Source organism: Castanea sativa, chromosome 11, assembly GCF_040712315.1.
Source record: "Castanea sativa cultivar Marrone di Chiusa Pesio chromosome 11, ASM4071231v1".
NCBI classification, from domain to species: Eukaryota; Viridiplantae; Streptophyta; class Magnoliopsida; order Fagales; family Fagaceae; genus Castanea; species Castanea sativa.
The window spans coordinates 38,187,726-38,204,402 of NC_134023.1; the positions used below are offsets into that span (position 1 = coordinate 38,187,726).

The window sequence follows — 16,677 nt, forward strand, 5'->3', positions numbered from 1 at the left end:
AAAATCTCTACAGAAAATTCTGTATGTTTCTCTCTTTGTGTCTAACTGATTATTCTAATTGGGCTGGCCTTTTGGGCCTTTCCAATTGGGTTTAAGTGTGTGGCTTGGAATGGGACCAAAAGGGACCAATAAGACACTGGCTCCAATGGGCTTTGGGCTTTTTTGTCAACTCTTGATAAGTCCAAAGTTACCATTAACTATATTTAATATCACTATATAAATATAGTTGCACTCTAGGCCTTATCAATAAATTATATCCCGAGACTTTATTGTACATGCAACCCCTTCGTAATATATTCGTAGTAACACAAAGTCATGAATGTAGACTGCCACTTTGTAAATTACTACATCTTATCATTGAGTACCCGGTTTAATCCTTTAAGTTATTCATCATATATTTATGAAATTCAATTTCATAAATATATACTCTAGTAACTATTTACTAAAATAGTTAGGCCTAACATTCTGAATAACAAACCCATTAAATTTATCTCAAGGGAATATTTTGTATCTCCTTTAAGAGATTATGAATTTCATTTTGAAAATATATGTTCCATCAACATTAAATATGATTGCCCAACATACTGAGGTTTTGACTGTAACTCTAAATCTCACTCCTGATATATCAAAGCAACTTACACCTCATGATCAAGTCCATTATTCTCTCAGGATTAAGAGTTCATGCAAATATAAGTAATGAGTTTATTATTCATTTGACAGTCGTTAGGAAAATAATAAATCTCACAGTGGTCCAGTTCAATATGTTTTAACTTTTAAAACATATCAACATATCAACTAGAAATCTCTATTTCCATGATCAAGAAAAATCATATTAGTTGATATGTTATAGTCTTCGCAGATGAAATACTCAATTTTCATCACCGACTACGAACTATATTTTGAGTTTACAAGGAACTTGTGATTTACATCTTCTGTGACTAAATCACATACAATGCATCTCATGGACTATATGATAATATTCTAATATTCATGTTACCATTATTTTTAGATAATAACAAAACAATTTTATTAAATACAACATTAAGTCATACATAATAAAATACATAGCATCATATAATAGGATTTAAAGGCACACATCCTAACAGTATTGTGGTGCCCAACCCTACTAACGTAGATAAGAGCGTGAATTCGGGCCCCAAATCTATTTGTTGGTGGGATTCCTCACAGTCCTATGGGTTAGCCTCAAGCAAAGCCTAAATAGCCTAGCTAAGAGCACTATGGTGGTTGCTAGCCCAAATACTTTCTCTGTCGTAGAGCTTGCCTCTTCTTCTCTCCCGTATCTTTCCCTTAGTTCTTTTGTCCTCCCTTATGGTGTTTTCTCTTAGTCCGCCCTTTCTTTCCACCTCTTCCTTTCCTTATATACTCTCTTTTGAGTAGGGTTCAAATCATTAACGTTTCACCAAATTTCATGTAATCACACTTTCACCCAGAATCCCAAGGGATTATCACGTCTTTTGAAAATTCTCTTGAAATTTGTTCCAGACGCCAAATAGTATTTGACAATGACTTCCTAAAAGCACTCCTAGTGTTCGTTGACTATCTAAACTTCTCTACTTCCTCATTAATCTCATATTGTCTGGACAGTTAGTATTGGGCCGAGATGCGACCGAACACTTAACGAGTTCACCGAGTATCGCTCTCCAGATCCTTATACACTTATTATTGGGCCAAGCCCATCTCGACAGGACTCGAGCCGGCCCAAATCCCCCCAGGTTATTTTTGGCTTACAGGTTTTAGGGTTAAGTTTGGTGGGTCAGTACTGATCACCTAGCCCAAGTCCCCTACAAGCATCATTTTATTGGATGAACTAAACATGTGTAGCAAGCTTATGTGACACTTAATGGAAAATATAAATGAAGGGCTATTGATGCAAATAGAACAGAACTTCAGGGGGGTAAAATCCAAAATTTGAAATTTCATGGTATAAAATTCAAACACCCTTAAACTTTAGGAATGTAGTCTGCAATTTACATTATTTATTTATTTGAAAATCTACATTTTATTTTGTTTGTTGTTTGATTTTTTTTGGTTTTTGGACTAGAATAGTTTGACCTTTGTTGTAGATTTTTTTTTATATGTTTACTTTATGACTTTGGTCTTTATATTATGTTTTAGAGTCAATATCATAAACTATGTTTTTGATCGTTATATTATAATTTAATAAAAAAATTTATTCTTGGTGGGGACCTTGGAAAAAAAATAAGAGTTCACTTTTAGAGACTAACAAATTTTCTTTTCAAATTATATTCTTAAAGTTAATTTCGTCCTCATATAAATTATCGCTTATGTTAACTATAATTACAATTTAAGTTTTTTAATTATATTTATAGGAAAAATCTATTTTGAAATTATCTTACTCAATTATAATTCCTATCAAATTCTTATATTTAAAAAAGAATTGTTTTTTTAAAGGAGTTTTCTAATTTTCTTGAAATAAATGAAAATTTTAAAACTAAAATTTCAATTTTCTATAGAATTATTATATTTTAAAAAGAAATAATTTGTATTAAAAGTGGTGTCACCTTTAATATAAAACTAACAAACTCCTCTTTTTTGCAATGAGTGAAAAATACATGCACCAAATTAAGAAAATTATTTGACACATGACTCAATATTAGACTTCAATTGAGATCCAATTTAGAATTTAATTAGATTTTCTCTCATATTTGGTTTTAATATAACTGATTTTTAATTGTTTGACTTCACATGATTTCTTCTGCGTGTTTGACAATTGGATTGAAATCCACCCTTTTTTTTTTTGAGAAAAAAATGATACCAACTAAGAACAGTATAACTAATTTTTATTGTTTTTAGTTTGGTTATTTTTTGTTTAAAAAAAAAAGGTTCAAAATGGGAACACACAGCTCCTAAAATAACTATTTAATTTTTTTTTTCCAAGTTACATTCCCTTCATAATCAAAACTCAAAAGTTAGAGTTTCAACTTTCATATTTCTACCTGAATCTAATTTTATATTCGAAAATTTCACGTTACATTCTCTCCAATTGGTTCTTTTAAATTTACATTTCCTCCCATGTCCATTTTGAAAATATTAACATCACATTGACTCCAATTGGTTCTTTATTACATTCCCTCCAATTTTTAAAGTTTTAATGTTTTCACTTGCTTATTCTCACCAAATGAAAATGAAGAATACAAGTGGATAGAGTTTACAAATGTTAGTCTTAAAGCTCACTTAAAAAATAATACTCCGAACTTATTAGGTAATTTGGTTACTTATTATAAGCACACATGCTTACTCACTTCTTAACACTATCAAACTAAGTCCATGGGATCAGAAATTCTTTTCTCTTTGCTAAGTAAATTAAGGGGACAAGTAAATGAGACTTAAATGGACTACTCTAATCTGTAAGGCAGCTTAGATAGTTACGAGCAATAGAAATTGTGATATTTTTGTTTTATAATTTAAGTTGACAATGTTTTGATTATTAACCAAGGTATCAAGCATCTATATGATATGAAGTTGGCCCACTTCCTATCCAATGAACTCCTGAGACGCATGAGGGACCAGTTATCAATTTCAAATATTCAACAAATAAGGGCTGGTCGCGTCGAAGATGCCATCCTCCGTGCAACAAAGGAAGGGATTTTTGAGATTGTTTTTGAAATGGTGAAAGCGAATCCACAACTTGTGTGGAGCCATGATGCAAGATCAAGAAACATTTTTTCGGTTGCTGTCGAATATCGTCGAGCCAACATCTTTAGCCTTATTCATGGTCTTAATATTGAAAACGGTTTGGCGGGTTTTCCAGATTTCACCAACAAAAATAACTTATTACATATGGCAGGGATGTCAGCAGCTTCTACATCACTTAATCAGATCCCAGGTGCAGCTTTGAAGATGCAAAGAGAACTACAGTGGTTTAAGGTTATCTCTCTCACTTTAAATTTCTTGGTTTTTTTTATTCTTATTTTTTTAACAAAGATGATAGTTGTTTTAAGATTATCTCTCTTCCTTCAATTAAAAAATTTAAATTTTCTCTCTAAGAGTTTGTGTTAGACCCCTTAAACAAATTGTTTAACCTAATTTATTAACCAAGTGATTACTTAGATTAATTTTCAGATCTAGGTTAAAACAAATAAATCATATCATACAAAGTTGTGGAAAAGTAAATAACACCACGATATGATTACTTAGGAAAACCAATGAAATTAACAAGTTTCAAGGTAAAAACTTGGGGAGGATTTGACCTAACTATTTTTAAGATAAACCAAATCCACTATAAGAGAATTGGAGTTTGTGCAAAAAATTTAACCCTAAATCTAATACCACCTAATGTAGTAACTTACTGACACGTCTACGTGCAAGTTTCGAATCCACGGACTCCTTCTCTTCTTGGATTAACAGCAACATAAGCACACCATTGTTTGTGACTTTAAGACTCCACTCAAAGATTTCAAATCACCATTAGTAGTTAATCTTTAATGCAACAACTAGTTCTACCAATCCTTGATTGTAGTTTAAGCTCTAGTAAAATCTTGTGTAGTTAGAAGGTACAGTATCTCTCAAATCTCACAAAGAATAACACACAAGTCTTTCAAAAGTCTCCAAAACGTAGTTAGGGTTTTCTTTTTTATATGTGTAGAAGTTTAAGTGAAACCCTAAACATTTTTGTTGAGATTGGACTAAAATAACCTTCTGCAGAAAACCCTATCTGCAATTTTTGATCGATCGGGTCTATTTCTCGATCGGTCGAGAATGACAAAAATTGAATTCTCTTTTCTGCAATCAGCTAGACTATGCAGTCTTGAAACACGCTTATTTAAGCACACTCTAAATACTTAGACTAGACTGGTTTTGCACTCGGTTTGCCAACACATTACAACTATGATTCTAAACATTTAATCTAAATCTTTAGAACCTAACAATCTTCCTCTTTGTCAATCCATGACAAAACAAATATACCAATGCAATGCCTAAATAAAAACTAGCTCAAATACAAGTTATTGTCCAAATACATATCTTACACAACTACTAACTATTAGTTGCTAGTATAATTAGCAGTTGTTGAAAGATTTAACCTGTAAATTCCTGAAACACTGAAAACAACTCATAAACGCATGTGTGGAAAATACAGTTAAACATTCTAAACAGAATTTAAACTTTGAAAACACCAAAACAAACAAGTAGATAGTGAACACATCAAAATGAATAACCTTCGAATAATCAACCATCATAATCTCATCACATCAATGTTTAAGTGAAACAAAGAAAATAACTAAAAACAGAAATACATCAAAACTAAATAAAGCAAAATACAATAAAAACAAAGTACTCCTAGCCAAAATACATAGTGAACTCCCACTATATACATAAATCTACTCCCCCTTTTTGTTTTGTATTGCCAAAGGCAATGTCAGTCCTCAAAGGGTGGAGGTGGTGGAAAAGAACTCCTATAATCCGAGAAGTCAGCTCTCAAGGATGCAACCTCATCAAGAGCTCATCAAGCAACTCTCCCTGAGCAGCCTGAGTCGTCATGATAGACTGCATCATAGCTCGAAGTGACAAAGGAGGAGCTCCTGAAGGATCAACATCCTCAGGACAACCAGCAGGATCCACAGCTGCAATAGGTTCCACATAAATCTCCTCAGCAGCAAGCATGGCACTAGAGGTAGTAGAAGCATCTCCTCTTGGTCTCTTAAACATTCCAGTGCTTGGCTCAGCCCTCTTCATCTATGCCTATCTTTATCTAAGATAGGTAGTTCCTATGGGGCCATAATATGTACTAACTCTAGGGAAGGGAACTCAAACATCTCTAAATATCTCAAAATCCTAAAAATAAACAAATGGAAGAAAAGCTTTTGACCTTCACTTTTACTACGATAGACATCAACAATAGTCTTAATAAACATAGAGGGAAAACACATAGAACCATCAATGATACGAGCATAAAGAAAAGCACAACGCTCTATGCGTACTGTATGAACATGAGAGATAGGATAGATGTTATGACAAGTGATCCGTAAGTATAAAGAGTTAAACTCAGTAAACTCACAAGAGTTGATTCTTGGTTCTGATCCCTAAGAAACAGGACAACCACAAAGAAGAGACATCATATCATCTACAGTAGGAAACTCAGTGTAAGGATAAACAGGTTTACGAACTATGGGTACTCCTAAAGCATCAGAAACAACTTGTTTACTTATAGTAAACTCTTGACCATGGATCCAAGTAGTTAAATAATGACCACCGGTGTCCTCAGAATAAATAGAAAGATTAGAGTAAGACTCTCTAATCAAGGCAGCAGGAGGAGTATCAGACAACTCACATTGAGAAACCCAGTTCCTAGCCACAAAAGTCCTACGAATGGAAGGATCTAACTCACTCAGAACTATCTCCCTTTCACCCCAAATTGACCTATATTTTTTCAAGGTCTCATAGGTTTCCTCATATTGTTTTGTCAAAAACCTAACACCTACAGCAGAACTAGATGAAGAGGAAGAACCAAGGGTCCTTTTGGCTCTAGTTTTAAATATCCCACTAGGTTTAGGAGCCATGTCTAAGTGTAAAAACCAAGGGCAGACTGCATAAGAAGGATTAGAGACAAGATAACATGCAAATTTAAAAATTATATGATGCATGACATTTAATCTTGCATGATGCATGATCTAATGTTCTTACACAATCCAAAATCATCAAAATTTGCAAAACTGACAAGGTAAATTTAAGAATTATAGAAAAATTCTCAATTTTGAAAAACCTAATTCTCAAAAATCCTTATATTGATCAATTGAACAACACAACATGTATAAAATAGGTTATAATTACTCAATTTATCAAAAACATTAGCCAATTTCAAACAATTTTGTCCAATTTCACAAAATCCCCAAATTCTCAAGAACTTAGAACCCTAATTTCGAAATTTCCAATAAAATTTAAATTTTTTGAAATTAAAGCATGTGAATCATGTTTAAATGATGCATGAAGAAAAACCAATGGTTTAGATTTGAAAAAAAACTAAATTTTCATAAAAAAATCCCAGATTTTCTAATGTGCGAAAAAATCAATGAAAAATGCATGAAAACATGTAATATGATGAAAAAGAAAGGGTATAAAGGTCTTACCCAATATAGATGAAGAAAATCTTGGAAGCTTTGACCACGAAAATGACAAAAAAAAAATTTTAGATGAGAGATCGAGAGAGGAATCGAAGAGATAGACAAAAAGATGTTTTGAAAAAGTCAGATATGATTCCTATATGTTTTAAAAACTCCGAATCCGATCAGTTGAGAGGAATCAGACAGGAATCGAAAACAACATAAAATAGGCTCGATCGGTCTAGAGGAATCGGGTAGGAATCGGGAAAACCCGAGACTTTTAAAAGAAAATCCAGTTTTTCTCCTTCACATTTCGATCGATCGAAGAATAAGCTCGATTGGTCGAGTTTCAAAGAACAAAAATTTAAAAAAATTCTGGAAAAACTTTTTTGGCAAAAACATTTGAAAACTAGTTTTTTTTTTAATTTTTATTTTATGTATGACATGTATGTTCATGACTTCAAATGATTTTCAAAATCAAAATTTTCAAAAGGTAATTCAACTTTATCAAACTCCTCACTCTTTTCTTTTCTCACACCCCAGAGATGCATTAAACACTTCAAGAAATTTAACTTTGGTAGGCCACAAAAACATCACAACACAATCATATGTACCAAATTTAACAAAGTTTTGCTTGTGGTGTGTTCAACTAGCAAGTGCATGAGATACTTACAAGGTGGTATGTAAACAGAAAATAAACACACTTTCTACATTATTCATCACATAAGTTTGAAAGTAACTATCACCTAAAGAGTTACATCATATAACTCCCACTTCTCCTAGAAACCACGTTTGCAACCATGAATTTTTTTTTATTGATTTTAATTTTTCTTTTTCTTTTGAAGCATATTATTCATTATTATTATTATTATTATTATTATTATTATTATTATTATTATTATTATTAATTTTTTTTTTTTTTTTTTGCTTCTTTTAACTAACGTACAATAACACCTTAAGAATTTTGCTGTACAAGTGCTACACCTTACCGAGCACGACTTTTATGATTTGCACACAAGTATTCATGATTGGCGAGTAAAGTGGTGAGATGGTTATTTATGCTTTTCTCCTATAATTTTTTTAGTCCTTACAATCACAAGAATGTGACCTCAAAATTGAGATCATGTGTTTAAAAACCATAAACAACTTACACAATATAAGCACAACATAGCACAAACTAGCAAAGTGTAGAAAAAAATAAGCTCATCAAAGCTAAACAAGGTACACAGTCATGAAATGTAAATTTCATTAGCCAACCTCAATTACACATTTTGAAGATGCATAATACAAAAACCTTTTTTTTTGTTATTTTACAATTTTCAAAATTTTTTTAAAATCTTAAAACAAAACAAACCTAGAATGTAATGCATGAATGTAATGCAAATGTAATCCTATAGAAAAACAGTTTTTGGCCATAAGAGATAGAAAGAATTAACACAAGAACCATGTCAGACTAACTTGCTGAGATTGAGTCTTTTGCATCCAAACCCTTTTAGATGCAACCTTGGAGTTGGAATTATTCCTTATGTTAGCTCCATCATTGGTATAAAGGTTAAGAACCTTCACCAACTCATAAATAAGTGCAACAGGATATTGTTCTTTTGACACATGCACTCTTTGTTTGGGAGATTGCTTTAAAGCTTGCAGCTTCAAGCAATTAGGTCTTGTATGCCCAGCTTTACCACAAAAGTGACAAAACCACTGTGATTTGTGGTTTTTCTTGTTTCCATATTGATTAGATTTTTTGGGCTTACACTTACTAAGATCTATTCTAGTTCTTCTAGAAACATGAGCTACTACCTTATGAACCTTAACATCAATAGAAGTTTGACGAACAAAAGAAGATGATGTAGCAGGAACAACTTAGGAGGATTCACAACAGTAGAAGATCCATTCTCAACAAACCCTAGACCAGTCTTATCAGAAACAGACTTTTGAACATGTAACATCTTATCTAGTTTAGAGGTAGAAGTTCTATCTATTTGTTCTCTAGCAATAGATAATTCTAATTCTAAACTCTTAACTTTTTCAAGTAAAGACATGTTCTCAATCTTAACAGAATTCAGGAGTTCATTAGCATCAAACAACTTCAGCAACAAATTTTTCTTTTCCAGTTCAAGAGTGTTTATCTTTTTCAAACCTAATTCCACACTCATAGCATCTTTAGTTGCTATCTTGCAAAGCTTGTTATAAGCTTCCAGCAAATCTGTATTTTCTGAGAATTTTCCATCAGAAAGGTTCTTATCAATACTCTCAATTTCACTTACTACAGCAGTAGCAGTTAAAGCCATAAAGTTTCCTTCTTGATCACTTTTAGAATCATGATTAGAAATTTCATCATCACTCAAAGTAACAGCCATAGCCTTACCTTTTGACCTCAAGAAGGTTGGACATTCAGATTTCATGTGACCATAACCCTGACAATCATAACACTGTTGTCCCAAAGAATTATTTGAAGATTGACCAACTCTTTCTTTAGATTTTTCAGTATTATTGTTCCTAGCAGTGTCATTCTTCTTAACATTCCTAGAATCAGTAGTGTTTCTATTTCTTTCCCTCCTATTATTGTTTCTTAGAAAGTTTCTAAAGTTCTTGGCAAGATAAGCAATCTCAGTAGATGATAGTTCATCATCAAATCCACAATCATCAACATCATCAACAGATTTTAAGGCCATAGATTTGGATTTATTAGTCTTAGGTAAATCAGATTCATATGATTGAAGAGATCCTACTAGTTCATCTACAGGGATAGAGTCAACATCTTTACTTTTAGTGATGGCAGTCACTTTGGGTCTAAAGATTTCAGTTAAAGATCTAAGAATTTTCCTAACAATTTTAAGTTGATCATAGACTTCGCCCAAATTAAAAGCAGAATTAACAATATCATTCAATTTTGCATAGAATTCATCAAAAGACTCATCTTCAAACATTCTAATACTTTCAAACCTAGATGTCAATTGTTGGAGTTTATTAATCTTTATTGCCTTAGTGCCTTCATCCACAGTTTGCAAGATGTTCCATGCAGTGTGAACAATCTCCACATTTGAGATTCTCTTAAATTCTTTCGTGGAAATAGCATTGAATATTGCATTCATAGCTTTACTATTAAAGCTTGCTACTCCCTTTTGGGCAGTAAACCATTTACTAATGGCAGTAGTTGGTCTATCCCAACTGTTCTCAACAGACAGCCATACTCTCTCATCAATTGATTTCAAGAAAACTTCCATCCTAACTTTCCAGTAAGCATAGTTATTTCTATCAGAGTGTGGGGGGATCACAAGAGAGTGATCGTGTTCCATGACAGTGGGGTTCAATGATCAACTCTAGGTAAAGATACCTAAAAACAAGAGCTAACCTGCTCTGATACCAATTGAGAGTTTGTTTAGACCCCTTAAACAGATTGTTTAACCTAATTTATTAACCAAGTGATTACTTAGATTAATTTTCAGATCTAGGTTAAAACAAATAAATCATATCATGCAAATTTGTGGAAAAATAAATAACACCACGATATGATTACCCAAGAAAACCAATGAAACTAACCCGTTTCAAGGTAAAAACCTGGGGAGGATTTAACCTAGCTATCCTCAAGATAAACCAAATCCACTATAAGAGAATTGAAGTTTTTACAAAAGATTTAACCCTAAGTCTAATGCTACCTTATGTAGTAACTTACTGACACGACCATGTGCAAGCTCCGAATCAACAGACACCTTCTCTTCTTGGATTAACAGCAACACAAGCACACCCTTGTTTGTGACTTTGAGACTCCACTTAAAGGTTTCAGATCACCATCAGTAGTTAATCTTTAATGCAACAACTAGTTCTACCAATCCTTGATTGTAGTTTAAGTTCCGGTAGAATCTTGTGTAGTTAGAAGGTACAAAACCTCTCAAATCTCACAAAGAATAACACATAAGTCTTTTAAAAGTTTCCAAAACGTAGCTAGGGTTTCTTTTTATATGTGTCGAAGTTTAAGTGAAACCCTAAACGTTTTTGTTGTGATTGGACTTAAATAACCTTATGTAGAAAACCCCATCTGTGATTTTCAATCGGCCTGGTCTATTTCTTGATCGGTCTAGAATGATAGAACTTGAATTCTCTTTTCTGCAATTAGCTGGACTATGCAATCTTGAAATACACTTATTTAAGCACACTCTAAACACTTAGACTAGACTAGTTTTGCTCTCAGTTTGCCAGCACATTACAACCATGATTCTAAACATTTAATCTAAATATTTAGAACCTAACACTCTCTTATTTTATTATTTTAATGAGTTGTTTATATTATTTTAAATGAAGTGGAAAAAAAATAGAACATTTGATATTAGGTGTATTGTAAAGTGAGGTGGTAAAATAGATAAAGTAGCATTTTTAAGCACTAAAAGCTAATTTTTTAGCATCACTACTGTGGATGCTCTAATTTTTTTTTTTTTTTTAAATCCTAGTTAGCCTAGTATTAAAAGATAAAATTATTTTGTGTTTTTTTTTTTGTCTTTATTGGTAGATGATGAATTTTAATGTATTAAGAAAAAATGATTTTGTGTATTTATAATTCGTTAATACTATATAGATGTCGATTTGGAGTAAATTTTTTTTTTTTGCTTATACTTCGGCTCCAGCCATTTAGCTTGAAATCCTGAATCTGTCCATGCCTTGAATGTGTTTTTTTCTTTTAAAAAAAAAAACTAAAAAATGTTACTGTGGCCCTTTTTAATATTTTTTGGTATTTGGTTTTAGTACTTTCACCCATACTGAAAATTACAAAAAATTTCTATACTTTTATGTAAATATTAGATAATAAATTTTAATTGACCACTTTAAAATATTAACACAAAAAACTAAAATCAACTTAAAAAAAAAAAAAACACGATCAAAATAAAAGAAAACTAAAATCAACTTAAAAAAAAACACGATCAAAATAAAATTATTGGGAATTACACTAATAACAAAAATCAAAACAAGAGTGCAACAACAAAGAAATGCTAAAACAATTAGTAAAAATTATCAAATAAACTTACACATTCACATGCAAAATTACAAACACTTAAAACCTATAAAAGGACACTTGAAAGTTGTTTTTGGGGTGGTTGTAGGGGCATTTAAGTGATTTTAGAGGTTTTTGAAGGTGTTTTTTGGTCATTTGGAGGCTTCAAGAATATTTTGGTAATTTTGTAGGTTACTTTGGTTATTGTGGATGTTTTCATTTATTTATTTTTGGTTATTTCAAATATCTTAGGGGGTATTATTGTCATTTTATAGGTTTAGTAGGTCTTATTTTAGAGAATTTCAAACTGTATTCCCCCCCCCCCCCCAATTATTTTAGTGGTTTTAATGGTATTTTGGTTATCTTAAAGGTTTTTGGGGTATTTTGAAGGTTTTGAAAGGGTATTCTAATAATTTTGGAAAATTTAGAGGAATTCAGTCATTTTGAAGTTTTTAAGGGGATATTTGGTGATTTTGAAAATTTTAAGGATAACTCCATCATGATACAATAACTTTGGGGGGAGGGGGGGGGGGGGGGGATAGCCACTTGAGAGTTAATTGAGACTGCATATGAGTGTAAAACATTTGTTCGTCTCAACTCTCAAGTGAACAAACCACCCCACCCCCCTCCCCCTGCAATTATCATCTCATGAAAATAAAACCCGCTAAAGCTATAGGCAATTTAGACAATTGCCTAAGGCCTCCAAGTAAAAATAAGCCCCCCAAAATTTATCCAAAATATATATATATATATATATATATATATATATATTTACTTATGAGATTATTAATTAACTCATATCTTACTAAGTCTTTAATTGATTGTGAGTTGAGACCATCATCCAAGTCAAAAGAGCTTGAGGATATGCTTAATAGTTAATATGGGCCTGATAATATACTTGTGTTAGATCTTGATCTCAAAAGCTTGAGTTTGAGCTTAGTATTGAGCTCGAGCTCAGTTTGATTAATGAATCAAGTCAAGACAAGCTAAACTTAAGCTTTTGGATTTTTTGACTACTTAAGCTCAAACATTGTTTGTAGGCTTGGTTCAAGTTCAAGCCAAGTTTCAATATTTTATATTTGTTGTCAAGCTGAAGCTGTTAAACTTAAACATTCATTACTTGACAAAGCCTAGTTTGCGTGTTTACAACCCTACTTTCAAATAGTAGTACCAGCTAATTAAAAAATTAAAAAAATAGTAGTGTCAACTAGAAACTAAAACAAAAACAAAAAAAAAAAGTGAGAAATTTTCTTATAAAAAAAATAGGAAGAGTCTGTTGCTAATCCCTAAGCTAATCTTGAAAATTTTGTATTTGTTTTTGTTAAGTTATGGTTTTTCACATAAAATTTATGTTGGCTTTATTCCATGATAAAAAGTGTTGTAATTGCATTAATTTATTTCCTTCTATTTTGTGGGATTTATTTGTAATGGGTTTAGTATTAAGTTGGTGAAGATTGCTCAAGAAGTTGATCTCACGACTTGGCTCACGAGTGGTGCAACCCACGAAAGTCACATGAGGAGCACATGCTAGAAGCTGAACAATCAATGTGTTTCAGAACTCATCTAGTGAGTTGGCCAAGTCGCGAGATGACCCGCAAAATGCACTGACAATTGAGGTTTTTAGTGTGACTCTTATACCCTTCACTCATACTATATATACCCTTATTACCCACAAAATTGTAAGGAGGCTATTCAATAGAAAACCCTAGAGTGGTTTTTACAATACACCTACCTTGTTAGAGAGAGCTACTCATCCTCAATAGAGAAATCCTTATAGTCTCTTTTCTTTTCTCTCTCCCATTGTTATACATTGAGAGAATATTTGTACCCAAGCACAACCTACACATATTCAGAGTGTAGATAGTGTTTTGGAACTTAGGAAGCATTGGAGATTTGCCAAAAGAAGCCGGTAAAGCTTGGCAGATGCAATCATGTGGTATTGCGAGATCTGGATAACTAGTGAATATAAGACTCCGAGAAGTCTGTTGGTATCTAGAGCTTAGAGAGCTTAAGTACTTTGGGTAGATTAGGCTTAGAGGGTCTTTTGGGTATCATTGTACTCCAACTTATTTACTAGTGAATCGATTTTGACTTGGAGAGTCGCAGAGAGGTTTTTCACCAAGTTCTTCGGCTTTCTCTTCGACAACACGTCTCTGTATTATCTTGTGTTTGCATATCTCTTCCCTTACTTTTTAAGCTTTATATTTATCATTGCTTGCTTGTGGTTATGGCTTAGAGAGTAGTTTTGGTTATTGCATATCATTTACTCTTGTTTCGCACTTAGATAAGTTAGAGTAAAAACAATTTAACCATAAGTTTAAAATTGGGGGTCTAAACAAACTCTAGTGTTTTACACTATTTGAGCTTTTAGTTTTCAAGCTGAGCTTGAATATTCAATACTCGACAAAGCTCAACTTGTGCCGTTGTAGCCCTGCTTTTAAATAGTAGTACCAACTAATTAAAAAAAATAGCTGTACCAACTAGATACTAAAACAACAAAAACCAAAAAGATTGAGTAAGATTTTGTTGCTAATCCTTAGTGAGATTTACCTAATCTAGCCTAGATAATGATTTAGACCCCAAATTTTAAATGTACGGATTAATTTGGGCTAAAATGCAAATTGTGCCCTCCAAGTTTGAATGAAATTTATTTCAGTGCTTTAAGTTTACTTTCATTTAATTAAGTCTTTTAAGTTTCAAATTTATTTAATTCAAGCCTTCCATCCCATTTCGTTAAAAATTTTCCATTAAAAAAATATTTTTCACACATGAAAAAAATCTATAAAATAAATAAAAATATTTTATAGATTTTTTATGTGAGAAATTTTTTATCAAAAAATATTTTTTTCATTAGTTAATTGCAAACTTAAAGGCAATTTTTATTGGAATTGGAGGAAAGATTTTAATTGAATAAATTTGAAATTTAAAAGATTCAATTGAATGAAGATAAAGTTAGAGACAAAATGAATTTTTGTTAAATTTGAAGGGTTAAATTTACATTTTTATTCTTACTTTTAAGCTAAATTAAAAGTTCAAATTTGAGTTTTACAATAATAAGTTGAACTCTACAGTAATTTTTTTAAGGGATGAATCATCATCTTTGTCATCACCGACAAAAGAAGAGAAGAAAGAGAGAGTGAGAATAGGGCAATGGCTTTGACAATGAGAAGAGAAAGAAGGGGTGTTAGACCATAGGGTGTTCAATTTTCAAACACAAAGAAAGAAACAGAGCAAATGTATTGAGTAATCGACTACTGAAAATAAACCTTAAAAAATTAATTAAAATATTGATATTGATGTGGAAAGTTATGAGAGTTACAAAGCTGACATGCAACATATTATGAGGTCAACAAAAATCAAAGGATCCGGTTTTATAGTAAATATAAAATAAAGATATATATGATATGAATTATAGTTAATGATACTTATGGAACTATTAAATATTAATGTTAATATTTACATTTCCGATACCATGAGGTAAAATTTTTGTCTTTTTTAATGTTGGGCTATTTTGGCTTTTAAGACTTTGTTTAACAAATGTAGGAGGTAGAGAGCATTGTCCCTTCCAAGTCTCATGGATTTTTAAACAAAGAGGGTTTGACTCCCCGACAATTGTTTACAAAGAACCATGCAGACATGATGAGCAACGGAGAGAAATGGATGAAGGACACAGCATCTTCTTGTACCGTGGTGGGTGCTCTCATTGTAACCATAATGTTTGCTGCAGCATTTACTGTTCCAGGTGGTAACGACCAAAATAAGGGCTTCCCAATTTTCTTAAATGAAAAATTATTTATGGTCTTTATAGTATCCGATGCTCTCTCACTCTTTTCTTCCTCAACTTCAGTCTTGATGTTTTTGGGAATCCTCACATCTCGTTATGCAGAAGAAGATTTTCTTAAGTCCTTGCCTACAAAAATGATAATAGGCCTTTCTACCCTTTTCTTCTCTATTGCAGCCATGATGACAACCTTTTCTGCTGCTCTTTTTCTTATGCTACGTGAACAATCATGGATTTTCATTCCTGTCATTTGCTTGGCTAGTGTTCCTGTCACCCTTTTTGTATTGATGCAATTTCCCCTTCTTGTTGACATGACCATTTTAACCTACCGACCTCACATCTTCAATAGGAAAATGGAGCGTTGGTTTTAACATATTCATTGAATATGCTATACGATGTACAAGTGTTCTGTTAATAATTGTCTTACACCAGGCAAACCTAAATTTTTTTTTTCTTGGATTGTAACTGCTGAATGTTTAGCTCCAATTGCACACTTTATGATTCTTTCGTCGTAGATAGATTACAACTCTTTCATGTAAATCATACAGCTATGACGTTGCTATTCTTCAATATTTATTCTTTTAGTTACTTTGGGGATGGGTAGAATAATACCTTATATTTTAGTAGATTATCCCCTCAAACCTCAATATTAGGACTTTACCTAGCTTGGAAATTAAACAAAGAGGTTACAAGTTTAATGTTCGTCATTTAATAACTATTTTATTTATTAATATAAAGGGAGTTTTTGATATCATATGTTGCATATGGTCCAGTTTGATATGCTACAATTCTCAATTCTCTTTTGTTTATAGGTCATTTTTTGATAATTT

General features: G+C 32.1%; 1 protein-coding gene across 1 annotated transcript in view; it reads left to right on the top strand.

Moving 5' to 3' along the window:
* Positions 1-16,315, top strand: part of LOC142616465 (uncharacterized) — a 36,456-nt gene extending 20,141 nt beyond the window's left edge. The window contains exons 5-6 of the mRNA XM_075789318.1: positions 3,479-3,909; positions 15,610-16,315. Coding sequence (XP_075645433.1) covers positions 3,479-3,909; positions 15,610-16,218 — 1,040 coding nt within the window. The 3' untranslated portion in view covers positions 16,219-16,315. The remainder of the gene's footprint in view (positions 1-3,478; positions 3,910-15,609) is intronic.
* The last annotated feature ends 362 nt before the right edge of the window (positions 16,316-16,677 follow it).